This window comes from Leopardus geoffroyi, chromosome C2, assembly GCF_018350155.1.
Source record: "Leopardus geoffroyi isolate Oge1 chromosome C2, O.geoffroyi_Oge1_pat1.0, whole genome shotgun sequence".
Classification (NCBI taxonomy): Eukaryota; Metazoa; Chordata; class Mammalia; order Carnivora; family Felidae; genus Leopardus; species Leopardus geoffroyi.
Window position 1 is genome coordinate 932,149 of NC_059333.1, and position 27,930 is coordinate 960,078.

The 27,930-nt window shown below is 50.1% G+C and overlaps 1 protein-coding gene across 19 annotated transcripts in view; it reads right to left on the reverse strand.

Moving 5' to 3' along the window:
* Positions 1 to 27,930, reverse strand: part of PCBP3 (poly(rC) binding protein 3) — a 273,075-nt gene that overhangs the window by 62,735 nt on the left and 182,410 nt on the right. For 16 of the 19 annotated variants that reach the window (XM_045501090.1, XM_045501105.1, XM_045501104.1 and 13 more), the window contains one exon: positions 6,736 to 6,865. In XM_045501090.1, the coding sequence (XP_045357046.1) occupies positions 6,736 to 6,745 (10 nt within the window). In that variant the 5' untranslated portion in view covers positions 6,746 to 6,865. Of the gene's footprint in view, positions 1 to 2,714; positions 2,809 to 6,735; positions 6,866 to 27,930 lie in introns of all 19 variants that reach the window. The other 3 variants (XM_045501100.1, XM_045501101.1, XM_045501099.1) reach the window with 2 other exon arrangements.

Below are 27,930 nucleotides of genomic sequence, written 5' to 3' on the forward strand. Positions count from 1 at the left end.
GGGTCGCTCACTGTACCGGTCGTGCCACGTGACCACTGTCCACACATTCACTCCCGTGCGGTTGGTACCAGTGGCTCTCACACCCACATGGATGTCTGCATTGCTGGAAGGTTTGGTAAATCGCAGCCTGGGCTCACCTGGGGTCTGGACAGATGGCCAGGGCAAGGCGTGGCTAAGAACCTGAGTCTCCAGAGAGTTCTTAGGTGAAGGTGATGACGGTCCAGGACCTTCTCCGACAACCACTGACTGCACTGCACTATTCATTAAAATAACGCAGCCGACGCTCTGAGAGAAGGAAACCCAGGGCTTCCCCTCCGCAGGCACGCCACACACACACACACGGGCTCTGCCCACGGACCGCTCTGGAGGCCTGCTGGTCCTCAGTGCCCTGACCTCCGAAGCCCCCACCTCAGCCAGAATGGAGATGTCTTTCCACAGCCTCTAGCTGTGGGGCACGCGGGACTCCAAATCTTCCCTGAGGCTTCTGTGCTCGACGGGTGGATTTCTGCCTCCCTAGGCGGAGCCGGGCCCTCACAGACACGGGACGTGTCCCGGGCAGACCAAGCACTGCAGGCCAGCCAGGCCCAACGCCAGCGCGGCCCTTGCCGTCCCCACATGAATCAAGGCCAAGGCGCCGAGTGTGCTGGGCAGACGTCCCCTTGCCCACTGTATGTTCTCCTCCCAGGTGGGCGGGAGAGAGAAGGGCATGTCCAGTGCGGGACCGCGTGGACGGATTTGGAGCGCCACACCTTATCGCTTTGCGTTAGGACGCTCTTCTGAGAAGTACAAAGGGGCACACACAGCCTTGTCGCCTCTGCGTTGTTATATTTACGTTATTTCTGGAAAAACAATCATCTCCCCCTCTGATAAGTAAGGGAAAATAAACATCCCATAACACTAGTCAGAATGTTGGTTTTATTTCTAGAGATAGTTCTCATTTTTTCCTGAAGGCGATAAACTGGGGAGGGGAGGTATGATTTCATAATTTCATTAACGCGACATACACGCTCGTCACCCTCATGCCTCTTAGTCTGGCTCCCACCCAAGATGACCATGCGCGCACGACCCCTCATCATGGGAAGGCACACCAGCAGGACAGGAAAAACGAGGCTGTTAAACAGGGTACCGATGTGCATGGGGCTTTCCCCAGGCATAAAGGAAGCATTGATAATCACAGATAGTAAGAACTTTGGAGGGGCGCCTGGGTGGCTCAGATGGTTAAGCGCCCGACTTTGGGTCTGGTCATGATCTCACGGTTCGTGGGTTTAAGCCCTGCATTGGGCTCTGTGTTGACAGCTCGGAGCCTGGGGCCTGCTTCAGATTCTGTGTCTCCTCCTCTCTCTGCTCCTTCCCTGCTTGTGCTCTGTCTCTCTCTCTCTCTCTCTTTCTCTCTCTCTCTCCCTCTCAAAAATAAACAAATGTTAAAAAAATTCTTAAAAAACTTTTGAAAACTTCTGCCCTATCTTAATGAAAAAGCAGAAAACTTTCTCTTTCTTCAAGACTGCAAAATGGATAAGAGAGAGCTTTTTAGAAATATTACGTGACAGTTGTTCGAAGGCTGCGGGTGAGAGGAAATGGGTATCATCCTACGCCGAAGAACTACTTTCACGAAGGGAAAAGCTTCTCTTGTCACCCTGGGTACAACTGGCGTTTTTACCTCTAACAGTAGAGTAACTCATAATCCACACTTCTGTGAGCTTAGCCACGCGCCCACGTGGCCTGGCAAGCTACTTAAAATACAAATTTTAAATATTTTATCTCAGAAAGGTAAAAAGCTTTTCTCCTGCAGAACATCCTCAAATCAAATACCATCATGACTTTGCTTCTGAAAGTCTATTCTGGAAGCATCTTCCTCCAGCAAACCTGAAGAGGAGTGTCCCTTTGTCTACGTATGGCTCCAGAGGTCAGCCCGCTGCACAGACACCACGAACACTTTAGAGCCCACTCGTGACCTGCCAAAACATGCCCGTCAGAAGGATGCTGAGCTACTGGTATTTCAGCTCATTTGCAGGACAGCTAAAAACCGTTTGTCGTTTGTAAGCTCTAAAACTCCTGTTAGCTTTACAAACACGTTTAAACTATTACACATTCCACCTCCGCTTTATCACGAAGGACTCACACGCTGAGCTCCCACACACAAGAGAATGATGCCATCTCTCAACGTAAGTAATGAGCTCCAAAAGCGCATGTTGTCCGTACACGGAAAGCATACGCGGATTAACCTGGTTCTGATACGTGGAGTCCACGGTGCTTTCGCGCTAACGGAAGCCAGCAGCTCACTTGCTCAGCGCGGAGGCTGAAGTCCGCACACAAAGGTGCTGGCCGCGCTGAGAGTGCGGGGCCCGAGACCGCGGGGCGGCCAGCACGCGCGCGGGAGCCCTAGTCCGACACCTGGCCCCAGAGTCACCGAGGGCTGTAAAATCGCACCATCCATCTTTCTACATGGTAACACTTTAATGTTATGAACAGTTGACCTTGATCCCTACAGAGGAGCCCGGGTTGTAAAAAGGAACCTAAAGTGAGTATCGTCGCCCGGACGTCTGGAACGACTGCAGACAGGACACCGGTTCCACTCTGTCCGTCCCAGGGAAAGTGCTGGACCGGCCACAGCAGGCCCTCCTAACACCTCCCGGCGACCTGTGCGCGCCCCGCCACTTGACACACGGCCTGTTCTCCCGGCCACAGTGGCCTCCCCGGGCCCCAGCACGCCTTACCTCAGAACAAAGCAGCTCTGGGAGGTCGAGAGGGGCCGGCCGGATGCAGCGATCAGACAGATGGCCACTCTCCTTGTCTAGAGAAGATGAAATGCTAAAGGAGAAAAACCAGAGCGGGTTTTGTCCTAACCAAAGGAGGCTACAAATCCCATTGGCCTCAGGTTGGAAACCTCGTGACATGGGACCGGGCACATGTGACCTACTTTCGCCCAACTCCCCTCACCCCGTTGGAGGGGTGCTCCCGGCACTGATGTGCTGTCATTTCAATGACTCCTTCCCCACACAGGGGCCGGTGCACAAGTGTGCGCGCCTGCAGGCCACGGACCTCGGCAGCCGCTCCGGGAGGAAGGCGTGGGCGGGGCCGCAGTGATGGAAATGCAGCTCCCGGGCCCTGAGCTGTCGCTGCCGCTCTCAGCCGTCCGCTGCTTTCGGCCCCGCACGGAGCCGGTCCCGCCGACACACACACACACACACACACACACACTGGGTCCCGGAGCTGCACGATGAGGTGCCTGAGGCGGCGCCAACCGCCAATTCTCTCCTTTCCCCATTTTTTTTCTTTGTCACCTGGAGCGGCCGGGTCTAGGCCTGAAAAGCCAGCCGCACACATAAGCTTGGAAATGCGTGAGCGCTGCGTGTCCTGGAGAGCCATCCCGATGGCGGGCTCCAGTGTGGGCGGCACCGGCAGGACGGCTGACTCGGCCCGCGAGAGGTGGCTGGTGGTCCGTCCACCCGCCCGAACGGGCACCGAGCAGGAGAAAGCCACCCTCGGTCCACCTTGTACTTATCACCGTAACTCACCACCTCACGTGAAATCAGATGCGGACACGTGATAAAAGCACAGATGCAGAGAGGAACCGCTGGCTATGAAGATAGGCGGGGGCTCTCCAAGCCACACGGGTACACAGGTACACGGGAAGTGGAGGCCTGCGGGTCCTACTGACCAAGGTCAGCCTGATTGTACAGCACGGGGAAGAAACTTAAAGGCAGCACAAATATCGGATGCTCACTACAGACAAAGATAGAAAATGCATTTCTGCAAAAAATCACCTGTAATATCATTACTCAGGGAGACCACCTGATAGTGGGACACTTCGAGGTCCGCCTGGTCAGACTTTTCTCTAGTACGTGTGCGTCACTGTATTTTTACAAAAATAGGGCCAAACCACCCACATTCATCCTGTTTTTCTCATTTAACATTACATATGAAATATCTTTACGTCAATATATTTAAATCTACATAACCGCGATCATACTCCCCATGGTATTCTGACTATTCTTATCACGCATAACATCTTACGCACTTGTATGTAGAAGAGCGTAAGCAGTCCGCAATGCCTGTATTCCCAGGTTTTGAGCCGTCGTATTAAAGAATGTCCTCACGATAATCTTCGGGTGGACCTCTTTCTGCCCCTCTCGTATTTCCTTGGAAAACACAGTTACAGATACAATTCCTGGGTGGAAGGACACAGGTGCTTGAAGCTAGGCACGAAGTGGCAAGCGGGCCGTGACAGGGGCCGTTCCTGTGCTCCACCCCCACCCCCCAAGGCGGGCTCTGTCATCAGGGCCCCATGGAGCACGGAGTCCCCGGGATGTCAACCGCTCGCGGCCAAGCAAGGAGGGTGCTGAAAGCCAGCACAGCCCTTGCTGCGTATCTGGCGCTAACTCCCGCCTTGCAGCAGGCCCCCGTCCAGGACTGTCCTTCCTCCCTGACGGACGGGAAAGAGCAGCACGGTCACACGTGGCTTGCTCCCGGTCACAAGGCTCAGGCCATCAAAACAGGCTCTTGCCCACCGGGCGGCCGACGGCATCAAGTGCCGCTGAGAGCCGGGGTGGGGGTAGGGACCGAACGCTGGCTGGGGGTCGGCCCGGGTCAGGCCTTGGACCTTGCCAGGCAGGTCTATGCATGGTGAGCAAGTGGTGATGGCCAGGCCAGCTGTTCCGTCCGGGGCACAGAGAGGTGGGTGGTCATCATGAGCAGGCAAACTGCCAGGGGGCGTGCCTGTCTGGTGTGCGTAGAAAGCGGAGAGAGCCCGGATGGAAAGGAAGCGGTATGAAGGAGGGACACAAAGGACCAGGGTCACCAGCCACAGAGAAGGAGCTGAGGTGTGGGGGCCACAGAGGAGAAGAGGGGGTCCAGCCTAGAGGTTCAGAGAAACCAAGGGACAGGGGCACCCCGACTGCCAGGGGCAGAAGTGAGGATGTGACCTCGGGCAGTTTCCGGGTGGAGGGCGCGTGGCAAATGGGACAGGGGTTGAGGGTTGAGACCCCCCTGCTCGCACCACATCTCCCTGGAGTCGGCCAGCCGTGGGCACCCCGCGGGTTCGGGTTCACTGGGACGTGTTGGGCTCAGTGGCCAGTCACCTCCCGGATGGCCATGTGTTTCTGTTTCAATGGATTCCACCTGCTGCGTCTGCAGCCACGGCCCGTGCCTGACTTGGGGTCAGAGGTCCAGACCATCTAGCACACAGGTAGGTGGCAAGCATGGCCAGGCAGAGGGCAGGGCCCATCCGCACGAGCTCCCAGCTTTGGTGAGATCCTGGTGCTGCTATTGGCCTGTCCTCCACAGAACCCCGGTCGGCCCCGGCTCTAGTTTACATAACTGGCCTCACTCTTGACCACAGCCTGGGACACACCAGTTGTGACAAAGGAGGTTTCTCATCCGGCTCGCGTCCAAATCCAGCAGAGTTCAAGTCCACTGTGACCAGTCACTGACATTCAGCCCGACCGGACACCTGGAAGGTTAAATGGTTTTAACCATCCTCAGTGGGAAGAACAAAAGAAAAGAGCAAAACGACACAGGACACAGGCTTACAGAATTGGGTCAAGCGCCACGGGATTAAAATGCTGAGCTGCAATTAAAAAACAAACAAATTCAGACAGACAACATGTGGGCAGGGCAGAGAGAAGCTGGTACCGAGAACAATGAAAACATTCGGAAAGTCGGTGAAGAGCTCAGTGTCCCTTACTATTAAGTTGTGACATTTACAAAACGCTCGTGTTTCTTTGACAACCACCTGGGAGGTACGTTAACTCAGAGCCTATATAATGTTTGTGTCGTGAATCTGGATTAATAAATCACACAGCTTAAAGATTTTCGATGGCCACCTCTGTGTCTCTGGGTCAGTAAAGCACACTGGAAAGTATCCTCGAGGCCTCGGCAAAGCCCGTGTAACATCAACACACGGATGAATAAACTACAACCGGCTTGGGGATGACCAAGGCACGTGTGCCATGGAAGGAACCCGAGGCCTCGATCTGAGGGCAGAGAAAGCCCGTCCTGCAGGCTCAGAACCCGTAAGGCCGGTCTGAGAGTACTTGGACCTCAGGGTGCTGGAGTGCACAGGGGCACAGAGCACACATGCTCTCATACCTGTGCACACACCCCTACACTCCTGTCTACATGCACATCCGCTCTGCACACATGCACACCCACCCATGCCCCCACACTGCCTACGCGCTCCTACACGCGCACACACATGTGTGTACCCGTGCACTCCTGTGTCCGTGCGCACATGCCCCTACCCCGTCACACACACACCTGCCCGTGCACACCCACACCCAGGGTGCCGCACGCTCTCGCACACGGAGGGACCGTCGTAGGCCAGGCTCGCATGCGGTGCTCGGCACGGGGGCCTGGCACGTGGCTCGCATTCGTTTATGACACAAATAAACAAAGTGACAACAGACCCAGCTCTTTAGAGTCCCCACCCGGCTTTCTTTACAGAGTGGTGGCAGGAGGGCCGGGAGGGGTCAAAGCAGGGAACACTTAGGGGAACACAGTTCTCAGGGTTCCTGCACTCCTCCTACATTCAAGAGAAAAAGCTACGGACAAATGCTCTGCCTCAGCTTAGACTGCTTCTTCAAACTCCACCTCAGGGCTCAGCCAGGAAAGCTATTCCCACACGAAGAGGGTCCAACACCTGCCGCCTCACTGCTCTCGAGGCTGAGTCCGACCTTGTTACCTGCGTTCCCGGTACACTGACAGACGGGCAGATGAAACATATCTGCGGTCACTCACCTTCCCCCATAAGCAGGCTCTAAGAGTCAGAGCAGGTCCATAGACAGCAAGCGTTCAGACTTACTGTGACTTAGAGCATCACAGCTGGAACTGGTGACAGGCAGGGCTGACTCGTCCGAGGCTCACCTACCTGAAACACAGAACACAAGCATGTGAGTGTGCACAGTCATGACCTTGCCCGTTCGGACCGAGCTTCCACAGACCTGTTTCTTGCACTTGACAGAGCAGTAGACATGTCTTAAGCATTCAAGTAGAAGGCACGTGCGAGAAACGGAGACGAAATGCCCGGGAGAACGTATCCTGGGAACACCGCCCTATCCGCCCCCAATGAGGCAGCTCTGAACACGAGGAGGCGTCCGTTTTATAAATGAGAAGTCCAAAATAAGCTATTTGGTAAAACTATACCAACTTTTGAGCATGTAAACGAAACAGTCCACCTTCCACTGCCAACGTCTGGTCCCGTTCTCTCCCTCTCCCTCCCACAACACTGATTTACGAACATTCATGAAATTGCACATTAACTGAAATGCGCTGCTGGCTTTCACCCTCACAGGAAGTGTGCTCATCCGTCGGGGCACACACTGTCGTCCAGGCAGACCTGCTTTCCTCACCACCAGTGTTTTTCCAGACAGCCTCAGTTTCACCTGGCTCTAAGTTCCCTGAATTTTTACTTTCTGAATTCACTTTGGTTGCCCAAACTGGGAATCTAATCCCCAGTCACAAGTAGCTATTTTCATACTTAATCCTCTTTGCTGTGTTATAACTCTATCCCATAGGTGTATATTTTGACCTCCCTGAATTATTGTGATAAACATCTTAAAAGGCTTATTTATAACAGCATCCAACACTTGGAATTGTGAGGTCATGGCACCAAAAATAATTAGAAACCTATGCTCAAGGTCTTTGCTTTTCTCTAAGTCAATCAGGCAACCACTTTAGGCAATAAACCACAGCACTGAGTGACTTTCTTCCAAGCTCGAAGGTCCTATCTGTGCAGAACACCGACGTTCAAAACAAAACAAACTGGAAAACACCAAATGCAAGGAAATTCCACGAAAAGTACTGTTGAATAGAACCTGCGTCTTCCATATGGGCACACAGCGTTCTCAGTTGGAATGACACTCACACATGAGTGCAGGAAAAGGTTCAGTGTGTTACTGATTGGACGGCCAGAGAGGCCGTGTCTGCCGAGTTAGGTCTTAAGGTCAGTCGGTGGGAATTCATCAGAAAGCAATGGAAGTATTTAAACAGAGATGTCATGACAATTCAATGGGGGAAACAATGGTCTTTGCAACATGTGGTGCTGGGACAACTGGACGCCCGCATGCAAAGAACGAACCTCACAACACATACAAACGTTGAGTCAAAATGGACCAAAGACCTAGGCTTAGGTGCTAAAACTACAACGCTTAGAAGAAAACCTCGGGAAAAATCTTTATGACATTGGATTGGGCAATCCCAGGTGTGATTACAACACCAAAAAGCACAGCAACAATGACAAAACACAGATAAATCGGACACCACCAAAATTAAGAACGTTTGTGCATGAAAGGGGACTAACGAGAGAGAGAGAATACAACCAGCAGAATAGGAGGAAATCTTGCAAATCATGTATCAGGGAAGAGATTACTATCCAGACCACAGACAGAACTCCTGCAACTCAACAATAAATACATTTTTTTAACGTGCAAGGATTTGAGTATGTATGTGTCTAAGGAAGATGGACAGACGGCCAGATCAGCATGTGATGCTCCACCTCATTAGTCACTAGGAAAATGCACAGCGAGGTCCACTTCATACCCACTAGGATAGCAGTGCCGGTAAGAATGGTAGCAGTGATGACATCAATAATAACGAGGAGGAGGAGAAGGAGGATGGGGAGGAGGAGGAGGAGGAGGAGGGGAGGAAGGGGGAGGAGGAGGAGGAAGAGGGGGAGGAGGAGGAGGAGGAGGAGGAAGAGGGGGAGGAGAAAGAGGAGGAAGAGGGGGAGGAGGAGGATGGGGAGGAGGGGGAGGATGAGGGGAGGGGGGAGGAAGGAGGAGGAGGGAGGGGGAGGAGGGGGAGGAGGAGGATGGGGAGGAGAAAAAGGGAGGAGGATGGGGAGAAGGAGGAGGAGGAGGAAGGGAGGAGGAGGATGGAGAGGAGGGGGGAGGAGGTGGGAGGAGGGGGGAGGAGGGGGGAGGAAGTGGAGGAGGAAGAAGAGGAGGAAGAGGGGGAGGAGGAAGAGGGGGAGGAGGAAGAGGGGGAGGAGGAAGAGGGGGAGGAGAAGAGGAAGGGAGGAGGAGGAGGAAGAAGGGGGAGGAGGAGGAAGGGGGAGGAGGAGGAGGGGAGGGGGAGGAGGGGAGGGGGAGGAGGAAGAGGGGGAGGAGGAAGAGGGGGAGGAGAAGAGGAAGGGAGGAGGAGGAGGAAGAAGGGGGAGGAGGAGGAAGGGGGAGGAGGAGGAGGGGAGGGGGAGGAGGGGAGGGGGAGGAGGAAGAAGGGGGAGGAGGAGGGGGAGGAGGGGGAAGGGGGAGGAGGAGGAGGAGGAAGAGGAGGAGAGGGCAGGAAAACAGGAAATCACAAGTGCCAGCCAGGATGTGGAGAAACCAGACCCTTCGTTCTATGCTGGTGGAAATAGAAAATGGTGCAGCCATGTTCAACACAGAGTTACCGTATGACCCAGCGATTCCACTCCTAATGAGAATGAGTCTCATTTCATGAGAAATGAAAACGTGTTCACCCAAAAATGTGTACATGAGTGTGCGCAGCAGCAATATTCATAATAGCCAAAGAGTGGAAACAGCCCAAATGCCCATCGGCGGATGAATGGATAGACACGATGTGGTCTAGCCACACAATGGAATATCATTCAGCCACACAAAAAGGAATGAAGCCTTCATAACACAACAGGGGTGAACCTGGAAAACGTGATGCTGAGTGAGAGGAGCCAGGCACAGAAAGCCGCACCCTGGACACCCCCATGCAGATGAGGTGTCCACAGACACAGGGTGCAGACTCACGGTTCCTGGGGCTGAGGAAGGAGGGGCTCAGGGCCAGTGATGTGACTAGCGATGTGTACGGGGCTTCCTTGGGGGCGATGAAGTGTGCGGTCGTCAGACAGCGGTGATCGCTGTGCACCTGGTGAATGTACTAGAAACGGCTAAAATGTACACTTTAAAAGTGTGGATTTTATGATATGTGAATTATGTTCAATTAAAAGAAAACAAAGGCAATATATACTCAAAAGTTTAAAAAACGGCAGTGAAAGAAACCTCTCATGAAACGTGCAGAACGTGTCTACCTCCTCTCTTACAGAAAGTGCACGTAAATAACACTCGCAAAATCAAAAGGCACAACCTCGTAAGGACCGAAAAATCAGGAGAAGAGAGGACAACCGACCTGAGCTGTCAACACAACACAGGAATCTGGAAAGTGGATGAAAACGTGGTAAATAATTTGGCTAAGCCAGGAAAGCTGAAACCCAAGCCACGAGGAATTCATGCAGGATTCTAGAATGGCTCCAAAGGCAAATCGTGGCTGCAAGGTAAGAGCTGCAGGCAGGTGGAAAAACAAGGGGGATGATCGAACTTTTCTGGAAGGAGGCGTCAGGCCCCAGAAATCCTCTGGCTCTCCTCTTTCACGACAACTGGAGGATTCCCCTCTGCAGAGGGGGCCATCAGGATACAGACCCAACCACGAGCAGGTCTGAGGACGGTGAGAGGCCACATGAAAACCGGGAGAAACAGATGGGAGGAGAACTCCTGCCCCCTCCCCGCAGCGGCTCTCAGAATTCCAGCAGGCGGGTGAGCAGGGGGTAAGGCACAGGCAAGCAGCAGAGACAGCGCCTCTGATAACAACGCAATAAAACCAGAAATCAGTGACCTTTACCCAAAGGACATCCCATCCGCAATTCACATCGTTTTAGGGAACTAGTCTAAATTCGTATCTAACTTCATACGTAAAGGGAACCAGCCTATCAAGGTGGAGAGCCCTGAAATGTCCCTAGGTTGGTAAGAAACACAGGGGGGCCAGAAATCTCTGAAGTGGCATGACAAACAGCTCCATTCATGCAGTGACCCACTTCCCCCGACGTCACAGCACTCAGGGAGCCGGGACACCAGGCGTTCCGTGGAGTTCCACAGAAATCCAGGAGGAAACACGCTGCAGTTGCCCGTCCAAAACACAGCCGGCGTTGGGAGGGAGGGAGCCGGGGGTGCCGTGAGGGACGTGCCTCCTGTCACCTCCGCGCCTTCCCTCCGGAACGACCCACTTAGCAACAACAGAAGCCACGGTCTTACTGAGCAGGCCGCCACAACAAATCAGCTTCAGAGGCCGAGTGCCGCCGGGCGTCCCTGGCCTCCTGGGCACCGAGCAGACAGCAGCAGCCCGTTCAGCCGCACACTCCACACGTGCACACACACTCACACGCGCTCGCACACACGTGCACCGGGGCTAATCAGCTCACGCTGCTGTCTGTGCTCAGAGAAGGGACTGGGCTTCTCCAGAAGGCGACGTCAGACTCTTAAGAGGCAAAGTGCTCTCCTCCCTTCCTCCCTGCCCACTGGCCTCCACTGCGCTGGCCTCTTGCCGGCAGCAGGAGTGCGGGAGAGGGTGAGGAGGGGACAGGGCGGAGGGCAGGAGTGGAGGACACACCAGGAACCACCCTGGGAGGGGGGCTGAAGCCACTGAAAGAATGCGGGGGGGTCTGGGAAGACGGGGGTGTGTGCGGGCTGTGAGACAAAAAGAGGCAAATCAGACAAAAACGATAAACCCCGAAGTTTTCACACAAGCAGCCTGGCCCTCTGTGGCCCACAGACCGGAGGGGAAGAGGGACAGGAGAAAAGCCGGGAGAAAGTTCAGGAGGCTCAGCCAGATGCAGCCAGAGATAACGTGGGAGTCCACGTGAGAGGGGAAGCCCTCAGACGCCAGGAGGGCCCAGAACTGGGGGTTCAGTCTGACGGGGAACCCAAGCGGACCCGCAAGCTGCCTCTCTCACAGGTGCCAGCGCCCCAGCAGCTGTGCCGAGATCCGGTGAGGTCGCAGTAGGGACACGGAGCACGGGACGGGGACGCGCGCTGTGTGTGCCTGTCACCCCGCGCCCCGCGCCCGGAGGCTGTGCGCTCTCCCGAAGCTCTCGGGGAACAAAACAAAACTCGGCGATGCTCTAACTCACGGGGCAGGTTTCAACAAATTTTGAAGATGCGGAATCCACAGACTGTGCTCTCCACCCACGAGGCAATTACATTAGAAATCATTAGCAAAGGATAGCTTTATAATACCTCCGGACCTAACATTTTGTAAAAAGCTTCTGAATAATAAATGGACGGAGTGGACCAATGAGATTAGAAAATAACTAGGCCAATAAACTCGTAGCACGCCAAACATTGTGGCAAGTGGCTACAGTAGAATTTACGGAAAAACTTATGGCCTTAAAGGCCTATATTAAGAATAAGATCAAACATTAGGGAGTAAAAAATCCAGCTTAATTTAGAAAATAGGAGGGGCACCTGGGTGGCTCAGTTGGCTAAGCTCTGACTCTTGATTTCAGCTCAGGTCAGGCTCTCCTGGTTCATGTTCCAGCCCGTGTCAGCACAGAGCCTACTTGGGATTCTCTCTCTCTCCATCTCTGCCCCTCCCCTGCTCTTTCTCTCTCTTTCTCTGTCTCTGTCTCTCCCTTAAAATAAATAAAGTAAATGTTGAAAAAAAGAATTTAGAAAATAATAGAAAGTGCCCACAGAAAGTAGAAAGAAGGTAATAACAAAGGATAGGTCAGAAGTTAAGACAAGATATGAGCCAATTGAGAAAATGAACAAAGATACAGTTTAGTTCTTCCAAAAAGGTCTAAAAATACCCAGCCCTCTGATGACATTGATAAGGGAAACTAATCAAGAAGGCACAGACGGTATTAGCTGTAGGGAAGACATGTCTGGTCTTGGACATGATGGAGCAGATGCAGCTCCCCCATTCTTCCTGCCGAGTCCAACGAAAAACTCAGGACATTAAATATGAAATAAAAGAAAGAAAGCCTGGGGAAGGGGAGAGAGGAAGGCAGGCTGGCTGCGGTGCTCAGGGTTTGAAGAATGACCCAGCAGTGAGCTCACCACTTGGTTTGTTTCTCTTCTATGTATTCCACATTGGTCACTGGGAAAGCCTGCAACCTAAAAGCACCACAGGGCACAAACAAGTCTCCAGAAGAGTCTGCTCCCCCTCCAGGCAGAGGACTGGGAACAGGAAAGCCAGCATGCCACAGAGCTTCTGACAATACCGGCCCTACTGCAGGCAGCGATGACGACAGGAAAGTCACACACACATACACACACACACACACACACACACACACACACACCTGCCCCTAATGGGGAACCTAGACTCCCACTCCTACCCAGCAGTATCAAGGCACCCCTCCCTCTGCCTAGGTACCTGCGAGACCAAGGGAGGGGCCTGGACCTCCACTCCAGTCTGTTGTAAACAAGGTGCCCCACATGGGGTCAGCAGAGGCCTGAGATTCATATAAGACAAGAGAGTTATATTAGATACAGAAAATCCTAACACTATACCCAAAATTTCCAGGATACAAATAAAAATCATTTATTGTTCCAAAAACTAGGAAAATCTCAACATGAAAAAGAAAAGAAAATCAACAAATGCTAAACACGGAGACGACAAAGGTGTCTGAATCCTCTGACAAGGATTTTAAAGCAACCACCGTAAAAATGCTTCATGAGCATTTATGAACGTGCTTGAACCAAATCTCTGAAGCTTCACAAAGAGACAGAAGATATGAAGAACCAACAAACTCCCAAAAATCAGGCAAAATGAAACAGTCAACTTCAACATCTCTATACCCATTAAAGAAACTGAATTTGTAATACAAAGCTCCCGAAAAAGAAATCTCTAGGCCCAAATGGTTTCACTGGAGAATCTTAACATTTAAAGAAGAATGAACACCAACCTTAGATAATCTTTTAGAGAAAACCGAAGGAGAATTCTTCCCAGCTCATTTCGTGAGGTCACCATCACCCTGATGCCAAAACCAGAGATAAAGACAGTAGAGAAAAAGAAATTTACAGAGCAATTTGCCTTCCGAACATAGACACGAATAAACTAAACTAATTTTTTATAATTGGAAAAATGAATCCAGCAATGTATAGAAGATTTACATACCATGACCAATCAGGATTTATCCAGGTATGCAAAGCTGGCTCCATATTAAAAAAAATCAAGCAATATAATCCACCATATCTATAAACTAAAGCATGAAAACCATATGGTCATATTAATTGATGCATAAAAAGCACTTAACAAAATTCAACACTTATTCACAATAAAAAATACCAGTGAATTAAGGATATAGGAAAATTCCCTCAATCTGATAAACAGCATCTACAAACAGCTAACATCATACCTAATGGTGACAGGCTGAATGCTTTACCCTACAGCTGGGAACAAGGCAAGGCTGTCTTGACAGTGACCACTCTTTTTTTTTTTTTTTTCAACGTTTATTTATTTTTGGGACAGAGAGAGACAGAGCATGAACGGGGGAGGGGTAGAGAGAGAGGGAGACACAGAATAGGAAACAAGCTCCAGGCTCTGAGCCATCAGCCCAGGGCCTGATGCGGGGCTCGAACTCACAGACCGCAAGATCGTGACCTGGCTGAAGTCGGACGCTTAACCGACTGCGCCACCCAGGCGCCCCGACAGTGACCACTCTTATCCAGCACACTGGGAGTTCCAGCCACTGCCATAGGCAAGAAGCACAAACCAGAGACCTATAGACCGGAAAAGAAGAAATAAAACTATCTCTCTTTGCAGATGGTAATTTTCTACGTAGAAAATCTCTAGGAATCTACAAAACAGGACAAACCTCCTAGCACTAATAAGTAAGTTCAGAAAGGCAGAATATAAGAGTAATACACAAAAATTAACTGCACTTCTAGATACAGTGAACACAAATAAACCAAAATGTAAAACACAGTATCATTTAAAATTATTCAAAATAAAATGAAATAGTTAGTCATACACTCGACATGTACAGGATCTGTATGCTGAGAACTGTGAAATTCTGATGAAATAAATTTAAAAAAACCCAAATAAGTGGAGAGACATACCATATCCATGGATTAGAAGACTCAACATAGTAAAAATATCACTTCTCTCCAAATTGATCTAAAGATTCAATACAAGTCCTATAAAAATCCCAGCGATGTTTTTTTGTAGACACAGACAAGCTTATTCAAAAATCTATACGGAAAGGTGCAGACCCTCGCGTAGCCTCGAAAATCTTGGAGAAGGGGCGCCTGGGTGGTTCAATCAGTTAAGCGTCTGACTTCAGCTCAGGTCATGATCTCACGGTTCATGAGTTTGAGCCCCGAGTTGGGCTTTGTGCTGACAGCTCAGAGCCTGGAGCCTGCTTCAGATTCTGTGTCCCCTCTCTCTCTGCCCCTCCCCCGTTTGCACACTCTCTCTCTCACTTTCAAAAATGAACATTAAAACAATTTCTTTTTTTAAATCTTGGCGGATAAAAAAGAATAAAGCAAAAAGAATCACTCAATGCCATAATAAGTCTTACTTTGTAACTACAGTATTCAAAATAGTATGGACCAACAGAACAGAATAGAGAACCTAGATATAAACCCATCCAAATATGCCCAACTGATTTTTGACAAGGTGGAAAAACAATTCAATGGAGAAAAGGTAGTCTTTTCAACAAATGGTCCTGGGACAATCGGACAGGCAATAAAATGAACCTTGATCTAGGTCTCATACTTTAGACAAACACTAACTGAAAATGGATCATAGACTTAGAAATAAAACAAGAAACTAAAACTTTTCGAAAAAAACCACAGGAGAAATATCTTCAGAATCTAGGGTGAGCAGAGTTCTTAGCCTTGATGCAAAGGCATAATCTATGAAAGGGAAAATCAATAAATTGGGATTAATGAAAATTAAAAACTTTTGCTATGCAAAATCCTGTTAAGAGAATGAACAGACAAGCTATAAATGTGGAGAAAATATCTGAAAACCACATATTCAACAAAAGACTAGCATACAGAGTATATAAAGCATAGTCAAAACTCAACAGTAACATTTTAAAAAAATCAATTACAAGCTGGCAATACAGGCCTATCCCAAGAAACAAGAAAAATTTCAAATAAACAACCTAACCTTACACCTGAAGAAGGTAGAAAAACAACAACAAATAAAACCTAACACCAGCAGAAGGAAGGAAATAATAAAGATAAGAGCAAAAATAAATGATACAGAAACTAAAACAAACAAACAAACAATAGAACAGATCAATAAAACCAGGAGCTGGCTCTTTGAAAAAAATCAATAAAATTGATAAACCTCTAGCCAGACATACCAAAAAAAAAAAAAAAAAAAAAAAAAAAAAAAAAAAAAAAAGAGAGAGAAAGGACTCAAATAAATAAAATCACAACCAACACCATAGAAATACAAATAATCCTAAGAGAATATTACGAAAAACTGTATGCCAACAAATTGGACAACCTGGAAGAAATGGATAAATTCCTAAAAATAAATAAACTACCAAAACTGAAACAGGAAGAAATAGAAAATTTGATCAGATCGATAGCCAGCAAAGAAACTGAGTCAGTAATAAAATAAAATAAAACAAAACAAAACAAAACAAAACAAAACAAAATAAACAAAATAAAACAAAACAAAATTAAAAAAACCCAGTCAGTTAAGCGTCCAAATCTTGATTTCAGCTCAGGTCATGATCTCATAGTCATGGGATAAAGCCCCACGATGGAGCTTGGATCCTCCCTCCCCCTCTCCCTCTGTCCCTGCCGCATGCATGCATGTGTGTGCATTCTCTCTCTCTCTCTCTCTCTCTCTCTCTCTCTCTCTCACTCTCACTTTCACGCTCTCTCTCAAAAACAAACAAATGAAAACCCCAACAAACAAAAGTCCAAGACCAGATGGCTTCACAGGTAAATCTTAAAACATTTAAAGGAGAGTTAATACTTATTCTTCTCAAACTATTCCAAAAAGTAGAAAAGGAAGGGAAACTTCCAGATTCATTCTGAGGCCAGCATCACCCTGATACCAAACAAGACAAAGACACCACTCAAAAAGAGAACTACAGGCCAATATCTCTGATGAACACGGATGTCAAAACTCTTAATAAAATACTAACAAACCAAAGTCACTCACCACAATCAGGCAGGATTTATTCCTGGGTTGCAAAGGTGGTTCAATATTTGCAAATCAATCAATGTGATACATCACATCAATAAGAGAAAGGGTAAGAACCATATGGTCATTTTCATAGACACAGAAAAAGCATGTGACAAAGTACAACATCCATTCGTGATAAAAACCCTCAACAAAGTAGGTTTAGAGGGAACATAATCAAGGCCATCTACATCACCCCCAACGGGGAAAAACTGAGACCTTTCTCCCTAAGGTCAGGAACACAACAGGGATGTCCACTCTCACCACTGTTGTTCAACACAGTACTGGAGGTCCTAGCAACAGCAACCAGACAACAAGAAGAAATAAAAGGTATTCAAATTGATAAGGAAGAAGTAAAACTTTCACTACTTGCAGATGACATGATACTACATACAGAAAACCTGACAGACTCCACCAAAAAACCCACTACAACTGCTAAATGAATTCGGTAAAATCACAGGATATAAAATCAATGTACAGAAAGATGTTGCATTTCTATCCATCAATAAGGAAGCAGCAGAAAGAGAAGTTAAGAAAACAATCCCATTGACAATTGTACCAAACTAGTAAGGTACCTAGGAATAAACCTAGCCAAAGAGATGAAAGGCCCGTACTCTGAAAACTGTAATACACTGATTAAAGAAATTGAAGAAGACACAAAGAAACGGCAAGACGTTCTATGCTCATGGATTGGAAGAACAAATACTGTTACAATGTCTATACCATCCAAAGCAATCTACACATTTAATGTAATCCCAATCAAAATACCAATAACATTTTTCACAGAGCTAGAACACACAATCCTAAAATTTGTATGGAACCACAAAAGACCCCGAGTAACCAAAGTAATCTTTAAAAAGAAAAGCAAAGCTGGAGGCATCACAATTCAGGACTTCAAATTATATTACAAAGCTGTAGGCATCAAAACAGTATGGTACTGGCACAAAAGTAGACACATGGATCAATAGAACAGGATAGAAAACCCAGAAATGAACCCACATGGTCAATTAATCTTCAACAAAGCAGGAAAAGACTATCCAATGGAAAAGGACCAGTCTCTTCAACAAATGGTGTTGGGAAAACTGGACAGCAATATGCAAAAGAATGAAATTAGACCACTTTCTTATACCATACACAAAAATGAATTCAGAACGGATTAAAGACCTAAATGTGAGACCTGAAACCATAAAAATCCTAGAAGAGAATATAGGCAGTAACTTCTCTGACATCAGCCATAGCAACATTTTTCTGGATATGTCCATCGAGGCAAGGGAAACAAAAGCAAAATTAAACTACTGACTACAGCAAAATGAAAAGCTTCTGCACAGGAAACAATCAGCAAAACTAAGAGGCAACCTACAGAATAGGAGAAGATATTTGCAAATGACATATTGGATAAAAAGTTAGTATCCAAAGTCTATAAGGAACTTATCTAACTTGACACCCAAAAAACAAATAATCCAGTGAAGAAATGGGCAGAAGACATGAACAGACACTTTTCCAAAGAAGACATCCAGATGGCCAACAGACTGATAAAAAGATGCTCAATGTCTCTCATCATCAGGGAAATACAAATCAAAACCACAATGTGATACCACCTCACACTGGTCAGAACAGCTAAAATTAACAACTCAGGAAACAACAGATGTTGGTGAGGATGTGGAAGAAGGGGAACACTTTTGCACTGCTGGTGGGAATGCAAACTGGTGCGGCCACTCCAGCATGGAGGGTCCTCACAAAGTTAAAAATAGAACTACCTTATGATCCAGCAATCACACTACTGAGTACCCAAAGGATACAAGAACACCAATTCAAAGGGATACACGCACCCCAATGTTCATAGCAGCATTGTTTACAACAGCCAAACTACGGAAGCAGCCCAAGTGCCCATCAGCGGATGAATAGGTAGGAAGCTGTGGTGTGTACACACAATGGAAGATTATTCAGCAATTAAAAAAAAAAAAGAAATCTTGTCATTTGCAACGGCATGGATGGAGCTAGAGAGTATAAATGCTAAGCGAAATCAGTCAGTCAGAGAAAGACAAATGCCAAAAGGTCTCATCTATATGTGAAATTTAAGGAACAAAACAAACAAGCAAAGGGGAAAAGTATAAGAGAGAGACAAAGCAAGAAACAGACTCTTAATTATAGAGAACTGATGGTTACCAGAGAGGAGATGGGTGGAGGGAGAGGGGGGATTAAAAAAATCAATTAGAAAAGAAGGAAAAGTCATAACAGACGTATCTTCCAAGAAAATATACGGATAAAAAATAAGTACAGGAAAGTATTGTTCAACATCGCTAGCTATTAGGAAAATGCCAATTAAGACCACAAAGAGGTATCGCTACATACCTATCAGGATAACTTTGAAACATAGCAATCGTGCCGAATACTGGCAGGGAGGTGTAGAAACTGATGTCCCCTACATTTCTGTAGAAGTGGGACACGGTACAGCCACTCTGGGAAAATCATTCTCTATAGAGTGAAAACGCACTCACTATAGAATCAGCGATTGTACTCTGGGGCATTTATGCCAGAGAACTAGAAACACGTTGACACGGAGGCCTGTGTGTGAGCTCACGATGCCGCTTTATTTACAAAAGCCAATAAGTAGAAACAAGCCGAATGTCCTTCAGTGGGTGGGTGGTGAGACTGTGGTCCACCCAACACCATGGAATGCTACACAGTCATCAAAAGGAGCAAACCATTGACACGCGCGCGCACACACGCACACACACACACACACACACACACACTCACACACACAGCAACGGGGATGGATCCGCAGGGCCTTGCGTGGGGTGAAAAAAGCCAATGTTAAGAGGGTGCAAACCGACTCCGTTCATAGGACGTTTGGAAATGACATAATTATAAAGACTGAAAACTCATTCCTGATTTCCAGGGGGCAGAGATGGGAGTGCGGGGGAGGGTGAATATTTCAGGGCGCCCTGAGGCAGTTGCGAGTGGCGTGAAGGGGGCGGTCCTGTATCCTAGACCTGCATCCTGGGGGTGGTGATGCAAACCCGGGCGCGGGTTGAAGCTGCACAGAATCCAACTGCTGCTACGACCACTACTCAACCGCTACTGCTGTCGTTGCCGCTACAACCATGGTTCCGCTGTTACAACTGCTCCTACCGCTGCTCCTCCCGCTGCGTTACTACCACCACTCTTAGCGCTGTGGTTACGACTACCACCGCTCCTACCACCATCCCCACTGCCGCCGCCGCCACGATCACTGCCGCTCCCGCCACCGCCAGTGCTGCTGTCAGTACCAATGCCATCACTTCTACGGTCACTGCGACCGCTACCATTACTCCTGTTACCCCTACTACCACTACACACAGCCAACGGAGTGCAGGTAGGAAGGGGTGAAATTGGAATCACGTTTGCAGTCTAATTAGGAGTGCTGCACCGGTGTCGTTTTCCCGGTTTTGATACTGTGCTATAGTTACATAAGATGCTACCGCTGGAAGAAGCTGGGCGAATGTTCCGGGAGACTGTACTATTTTTGCCACTTCCTACGAGCCTGTGATTCTTTCGAAATAAAAGTTAAAAGTAACGTTACAGAAAAGTTGAAAGAAAGCACAGAGAAATTCTAAAATAAAAAGCTACAACACCTAAAGTTTCAAACCCAGTGAGGAAGTTTAACCACGGAACCGCGTACAAGCGAAGAGAATTCACGAGCTGGAAACTAAGCCACAGGAGATGGTCCGAAACGTACGACACGAAGAAACAGACGGGCCGTGCGGGAGACGAGAGACGAGAGCCGGCTCCTACTGCGCAGGCAGTTGACCTACTTCCCGTCGGGCTCCAAGGAGGGGGGGCCTGGCGCCCGGGCTCCATCTAAAGAGGCAGAGCTGGTGAAGGACACCAAACCCGCACGCTCGGGGACCTAGCCCATCCCAAGCAAGACTCACAGAGCAACTCACACTACTCACGTCATAGTAGAATCTCGAGAAAACAAAGACAAAGAAGAGAACTTAAAATCAAACAAAGAAGTAAATGAGATGATTTTCAAAGGAGCAGTAGTTAGACCGAAGGCTTCCTTTTCAACAATAGGCAGGGTTACCAGAACAGAACTGAATTAGAGCTACAGTGTGCTAGAAAATCACTGTCCATTTTGAGTTCTTTGCTACATGTAATCAACCTTCACAAATGAAGGTGACTGAAAGCGTTTCCAGGGTCGGAAAATGGGGACCCTCGTCTTCAGTGGACCCACTCTAAAGTCAATTATAAAGGATGCCACTTGGGCAGAAGAAAAATGGTCTCAGAAAGAATACCGATTTGCAGGACGAAATAATAGAATAAAAATTATAAAAATGTGAATGTAAGGAAATGAATATCAACCATGTAGGACACTAATAATGATTTGTTATTTATTTAATTAATTATCAAGTCTCCTGGGACTTAAAAATATATCAAAATTCACTACCATGGTCATGGCAACAGGTTAGTTTTTTTCTTTTAGTTTTCTAAATTCCTTAAAAATTCCCATATATAGCAACAAGATTAACAAAGAAAAAACCCCCGAGACCTCTTCAGTAGAACCGATGTCAAGGGGTCTGTCAGACTCCAAGAACGGGGGTAGATGTGGCCCGAACACAGCAGCAGAGTCCACGCGAAGCACCAGATGAACCGTGTTTGTAGTAAACAGACGCTAAGCGGGGAACGGTCCTTTGAGCCACAGAACTCAGAAACTCCCCACAGACAGTAACCCTCCACAAAGAAATAGAGACTCACACTAGGTGGGAATCGAGGTGAATATTCTGAGAGCAAATGGAGAAACCCCAGGAAGCATGTGCTGACTCGAGTCCCCAAGTTCCAGGCAAGTGAAAACAAAGAGCGAAAGAAAGGAGGGAGGGAGGGGAGGCAGGAAGGAGCAAGGAACCATTTAGGAGCTTGTAGGAAATTTAAACAGTGCTGAGGGCTCCAAGTCCTCAGGAATCTCAGAAATATACAACAATATTCACTGTTGGACAGAGAACCATCTGGAATTAGAACATCTCAAGGTGAAATGACAAGAAAACAGCAAGATACCAAAAGGTGGCTGATAGAGCTCAGGAATAAACTCGAATGTTTTTCAGAAGTGAGAAGCACTTCTGAACATAGAGAACAGAAACAAGGAAAGAAAATGAAACAGATGTGCAGGAAGAAGATTCAAGAAGACATGACAGACACAACACCTGGGCAAGAGAGAGCCAAGGTACGTGTGTGAGTGCAACCCGCTGCGTCTTCACGCATACGCGTGTACATTCCAAACACGCCTGAAATAAAAGAGAGTCTGAATCTACTTCGTGATTGCTCACACTGTCTTACTGAAATTCAGGCCTGAGCAAATAGCAGCAAATCGCATGTTAAATTAGGTATTAGAGATGAAGTCTTTGGGGGCATCCAAAGCAGAAGGTCCCACATGCTTCTAATGAAAAGAACACCGGAGGGAGGTCAGACTTCTCAACAGCAATTGCAGAAGTAAAGCAACCTTCTTAAGACACTAAGGTGAAAAAAATATAAGCAAAACCATTTATGCAGCTAAACGACACTTGCATGGTAAAGGCCACAGATATGACAACAGGAATATGCGGGGACACAGGAGACATCTTCCTGGGGAAGAACATCTGGGATTTCTACTGCGAAGAACCGAACAGGGTGGGTCTCGGCCAACCACAAAATACGTGGAGAAATTTCGTCATAAGATACGGTGACAAGCAGCAGATATATTTAACTCCAGAACCAGGACTAAATGACACAATTCATGGTGAATGACACAAAATGGTGTGTAAATGTTACATGTGCTGGAGATTGGAGATGAAGAATTGATAAGGCTTATAAAGTAGGAGCAGAGGTGGGAGGGTAAGCGGGGGGAGGCTTCCAGCCACCAAGAGGGAGAAACCTGGCAGCACATGAAACGCTGGGAGAGGCCTGGAGGGAGGGTAAGAGGCTTCCCGCTACCCGTACACTTGCTCGTGAGAGCACGTCAACACACACGCATACACACAAGAAAAGAAAAAAGAAAAGAGGGATTTTTGTGAATTTTACAGATAATAGTATAAAGCCAAGGAAAATATAAACTCTCCTAAAAATCAAAAGAAATACACAGATATACTTGTATATGTTTTTTACACATAAATATATTCATATTTTACTCATATTTTCAAAAAGAACTAATGGACGGCCGTGTCTGGCCTGGCCTCTCTCTGCTGCCTCGCCCTCCCGCGCAGGTGAGAGCACACTGGGCTCTCGCTTGGTGCTCCAGGTTTGCTGTGAGTGTGCACTCCACCACCCCCCGTCCTGCTTTGCGCCTCTTTAAGGAAACCTTTGCGGCGGCTGTCTCCGGACTACACTGAGAGACCATCTCTGCTTTTTAAAAACAGGGTTTCCTTTGGAGCCAGTGGCCCATTTTGCTCACAGTTTTCTCTTTCATCTGTGCAAAGTTTCAGAGATGCTGTTACTTCGAGCTCTGTGCCCACCAGCTCTCTTGCTCAACCTGCGGGACTCTGTGACCGAGCGAAGGACAGGGCCGCTACGGGCGCGCTCTGCAGAGATGCCACCCGTCAGGCACGTCCTTAGCAGACACTAACCAGACTGCGCTGGAGGGCAGCCAAGAGCCTGGCCCCAGAGCTATCACCCCTGCCCGCCGACTGGACCACGGCCAGCGCCCGGCAGTCTGCATGACCTGGGAGATGTCCGGCTCGACACAGACCCCGGCTCGCAGAAAAGCAAAGCCTTTCCATCCTTAGCGGTGACTTACAGCGAGCGATACGCCAAGGGAGCGGCAGCACCTTGTGCCCGGCACCGTGACGTCGGGGACACGCTCCGGATGCACCGGGGCGGCCGGCCCAGAGGAAGAAGCCCTCAGAGGGGTCCTCACCGCTCCCCTCCGTCTCAGGACCCGTGGCTTCAGGCCTCCTCAGGGGAAAGGGCGCTGTAATGATCACCAGCTTCTGAGAGCCAGGGACATGGGTCCGCCTCTGCACCGAGGGCGAGGACAGTCCCCACTCCCTCTGCTCACCAACCACATCCTGGCGCGGCCTGGGCCTTCTCCGCGTGTGGGCTTTTACTCTGATGCCCAGACAGTGGCTGCCTAGTGTGAGCGGACTGATCCGCGTGGTCTGAATTTGTTTCCAACATTTAAAAATCAGATACCGTATTCAAATTTCACTTTCTGACTCTAAATAGGGAGCAGAAGCCCCGCAGCACTGGGCCTGCAGGCCCGGCAAACATCAGGTGCTCCTACCCCCTGGGGCGGTTTCCCGCTCAGGGACAGAGGCCGCCTGCTCCTAGATCGCCTGCCGGCGCTCAGCACCCCTCTGCCCTGGACCTCTGTCCCCACGTGTTGCGTCCACGTTGATAGCCAAACACGCCAGGCTTTGGCACCCCAGTTGTGAGTCCTCGTGAGTCCTGGAGAAAGAGATGTGGCTCCTGCCAGGAGCAGCTCTGGCCCCGGGGCCCCTCCCTCCCTCACTTTATGTCCCCCAGCTCAGGCCACGGCCAAACCCGCCAGTCTGGGTGAATAAGCTGCCAGAGGCCAAAGTGAAAAGTAAAAAAAAAAAAAGGACCGAGCTTGTACAAGCATATACAAGTAGCGGTTTTACTACATTTTTGAAGTTTCCAGGCTGTAGCATCAGACGGCCTGGAAAATAACCATGCCCGAGGCATTTCCTTCTCTATAACAATGTCCTTCACTGGACCGATGATCTAAGGGTTCTTCCTGCCTGCAACTCTGTATTACTTCACGAGAGAAGCGCACAAACATTGTGGATGTTGAGGGTAAGTAACTCTATTCACGCGTGATAACCTCACTGCCAAGTTGGCTTAAAACGGCAGCTCCAGGCGTGGGGCACCGTGGACACGCTGAGGGCCTCAAGAGCCCCTTGGCCTCTGTCTGTGGGACGGGACGGCCACTCTGGCCGGCGCCTGCAAGGCCTGGGCGAGACCCCGGGCAGCACGTGCTCGACACACCTGCCCCACAGCGAGTCCCGCTGGCGCGAGTTCCCGTTAGACTCCACCTGGCCCCTTAGGTTCTCATCCTGTCCCCAGAACACTCGACGGCCTGAGGAACCGCCACAGACAGCTGGGGGCCATGACTCGCCCTGGACCGTGACACGTGCCAGGGGTATGAGCAAGAGTCTCTGCGAGGCTGCAGGTGGCTGATCCCCTGGAGCTGAAGTTCTGATGGGCCATCATGTCTCCAAGCTTGTACAATAAGATATCATTCAGGGTGAGAAACGGGTTATTTAGAAGATTCTGCTTCGACTTCCACGTTACTTACAAGCAGACTTTCAGCGACCAGCCTACCATCTGTATCCACAGAAAACTCTCTGATTTGCCTGAAGTTAATTAGCGGGAGTAAATAGACAAGTTAAGTTTACTAATCAATCAGTTCTGCCAGACTTTGTAAAATGAAACATGACTCCAGAACATATCTGGCCCTTCCCTTCTCTGAACAGATCTAACAGAGGTAAATACAAACCCCCGTCTCTCGGGCAGAGCCGGGCACTTGGCACTCAGGGGCGTGTCGGCCTCTCGGGCCGCGGGCCACGCAACGTTGAACAACAGCCGAGAGGACCCGAGGGCCGTCTGCACTCCAGAAAGGCCGAGCCGGGCCTTTACTAACAGCGCTCCCGGCAGTGGCAGAAACGTCCATGGTTCGCTTTGCAGGGATGAGAGGAAAAGTGGGCCAGGACCGTGAGACAGGCTCCAAGACCCCACGGGATGGGCCCAGACACAAGGGAGCCCGTGTGATGGGAGATTTGTCACAAAGGGGCAAGCCCCAGCATCACCTGGACAGACTCCTCGGGGGAGCCTCCTTTCGAGGCTGCAGGAAGGCCTTTCTGTGAAGCCACGAGGCTGGCGGGGGGGGGGGGGGGGCGGGCGGGGGGAGGAAACCTCGCTCCCAGGAGAAGACAGTGCGGGGGTGGGGGAGACTCAGCTTGGCACCTGGATGGCAACAGGGAGGGGCTGCTGAGGTGGCGGGCCCAGGAAGGCGGGCCACCCGAGAAGGGCGGAAGGCACCCCCGGATTCCTGTACTGCAGTGATCAAGCAGATGGGGATTAGGCTCCTTTGAGTCCTTTCCCTTTTGTTAAGCCTAGTCGTGAAATATTTGCAGCATCTTAATGGTGGCTTGTAAAAGTTATTAGCATACCATACTCCCAAATCATTAATTATGTTGTTTCACTAAAAATGTGACTTACATAACTGTCAAAGGACAGGCATTTATTTTCACAAGCAGTGTGGGGAGCCACCCTGGCCTGGCTGTCTCCACTGGGGACAGGCTGTCCTGTCCCCCTGTGCTCTCCCCCAGCGAGGGGCTTGAGCCCCAGTACCTCAGGGGACGCGTCCCCGGGCTGTTCCCAGCAGCACAGTCTGGAGGTTCCTGCCCCAGCCTTCCCGTTCCCTCCACCCCACACTCTGAGTGACCCTGGTGTCAGTGGGCCTGCACAGGTCCCCTTGAAGCATCGTGACAAGCCTGCTTGGTATTGCTGCAGAGCCTCGGGAAAGCCATGTGTTCCAGAACCTTCGGGGAGGGGTGCTCGGAGGAGGTACCCGGAGTCCGCATGGAAAGGGGGGCTCTGATGAGCCGGCATCACTTCGGGTGGGGCTGGTGGGCCCAGGCTCGCAGGGTCCCCACGGCCCACATTTACGCAGATGCTACAGGGCTGTGTGTGGCATGGGTGTGGCTGTCTGTCTCCGATGAAGTGCTGATCTGAGCCCTGGGGACAGCGTGGATCACAGCTGGGTTCGTGGGCATGGGCACACCCAGAAAGAGCCCAGGGACACAGAAGTCCCAGAGCTCGGGATGGTGCCTGGGGCGGAGCCCCCCACTTGCCAGAGAAGCCTGCCTCCTGGAGCACAGGGGACGCGATGCTGCTGGGCAGACGGGCATGGACAAGGGCCCAGAGACGACAGGGGACCGTGAAGCAACTATGAGACACGCCTGAGGCCACAGCTGGGAGCCTGACTCAAGCCCATGAGGCCTTGCTTGCTGTCGTCCCCCCCAACCAGTGCTCCCTGCACCATGGAGCTGTCTTCCTTCTGCTGGAGCTCATCCCCGGCACGTGGCTTCCTGCCCACGGCCCAAGACACAGCTCAGCCACTGCTTCCCTGGCTCCCCAGCAGCCTCGCAGGCCGCCACCACTGCAGTCAGCACGCAGAGGCCGCGTCTCTGCCCACCTGCCCCCTCCTCTAAATGCTGAGTGCACCATGTCCCCACTGCCTAAGGTAACTCCAAGCCCGAGGAAAGCCGGAATGCACTTATTATGGATGAGTAAGAATATAAGCAGATGAGGAATCACAGTAAGAGGTCTGGTGCACCCTGACAGCGGGGCGAGGCCCACACAGCGTCCCGGGCAGGCCACGCGGCTGGTAAGCAACGGACCTCTGGGCCCTCTCTCGTCATGGCCTGCCCGACGTGCCCCGGGACCCCCAAGGCGCCCTGACCGGGGCCATCGGTCCCCCTGGCAGGGGCAAAGCTGTAGAAGGGGCCGGGCCGTCTCTTCCGACACCCAGAGGGAAGGCCAGAGTCAAGCGGGGCTAATGGTGGCCAGCGGCCTCCCCAGAGTCAGACCCAAGATGCCCTGCCCCGTCCTAGTGCTGGCAACATATACGCAGACAGCCTTCCAGCCGATGGCCGAGGGCCTGCTCAGAGGAGGTGAGCAGGCCCCAAACGGGGGCTCAGGGAGGGCAGAAGCGATGGAGGATGGAGGGCGAGGGGCCCAAGGACGGCAGACGGATTTTCTCTGCGCCAGACAGACATCGTGCCTTCCGGTCAGAGCGCCTGTGTGTACTCAGCGCAGCCTCGTTCCTCCCTCGGGCTCACACTACTTCTTGGCCCACCGTGTCACACTTCGCCATGCACTCGCTGTACCCAACCACAGGTGAGCAGAGGTGGCACAGTCACTTCTCGGCCCCAGTGACAAACATCCCGATGATGCCCAGCAGGGGAGAAGCTGACCCAAGACTGGCGGCCCAGTGGCCCGTGTGGGCCATGGAAACCAGAGACTCACGGGGCCCCACAG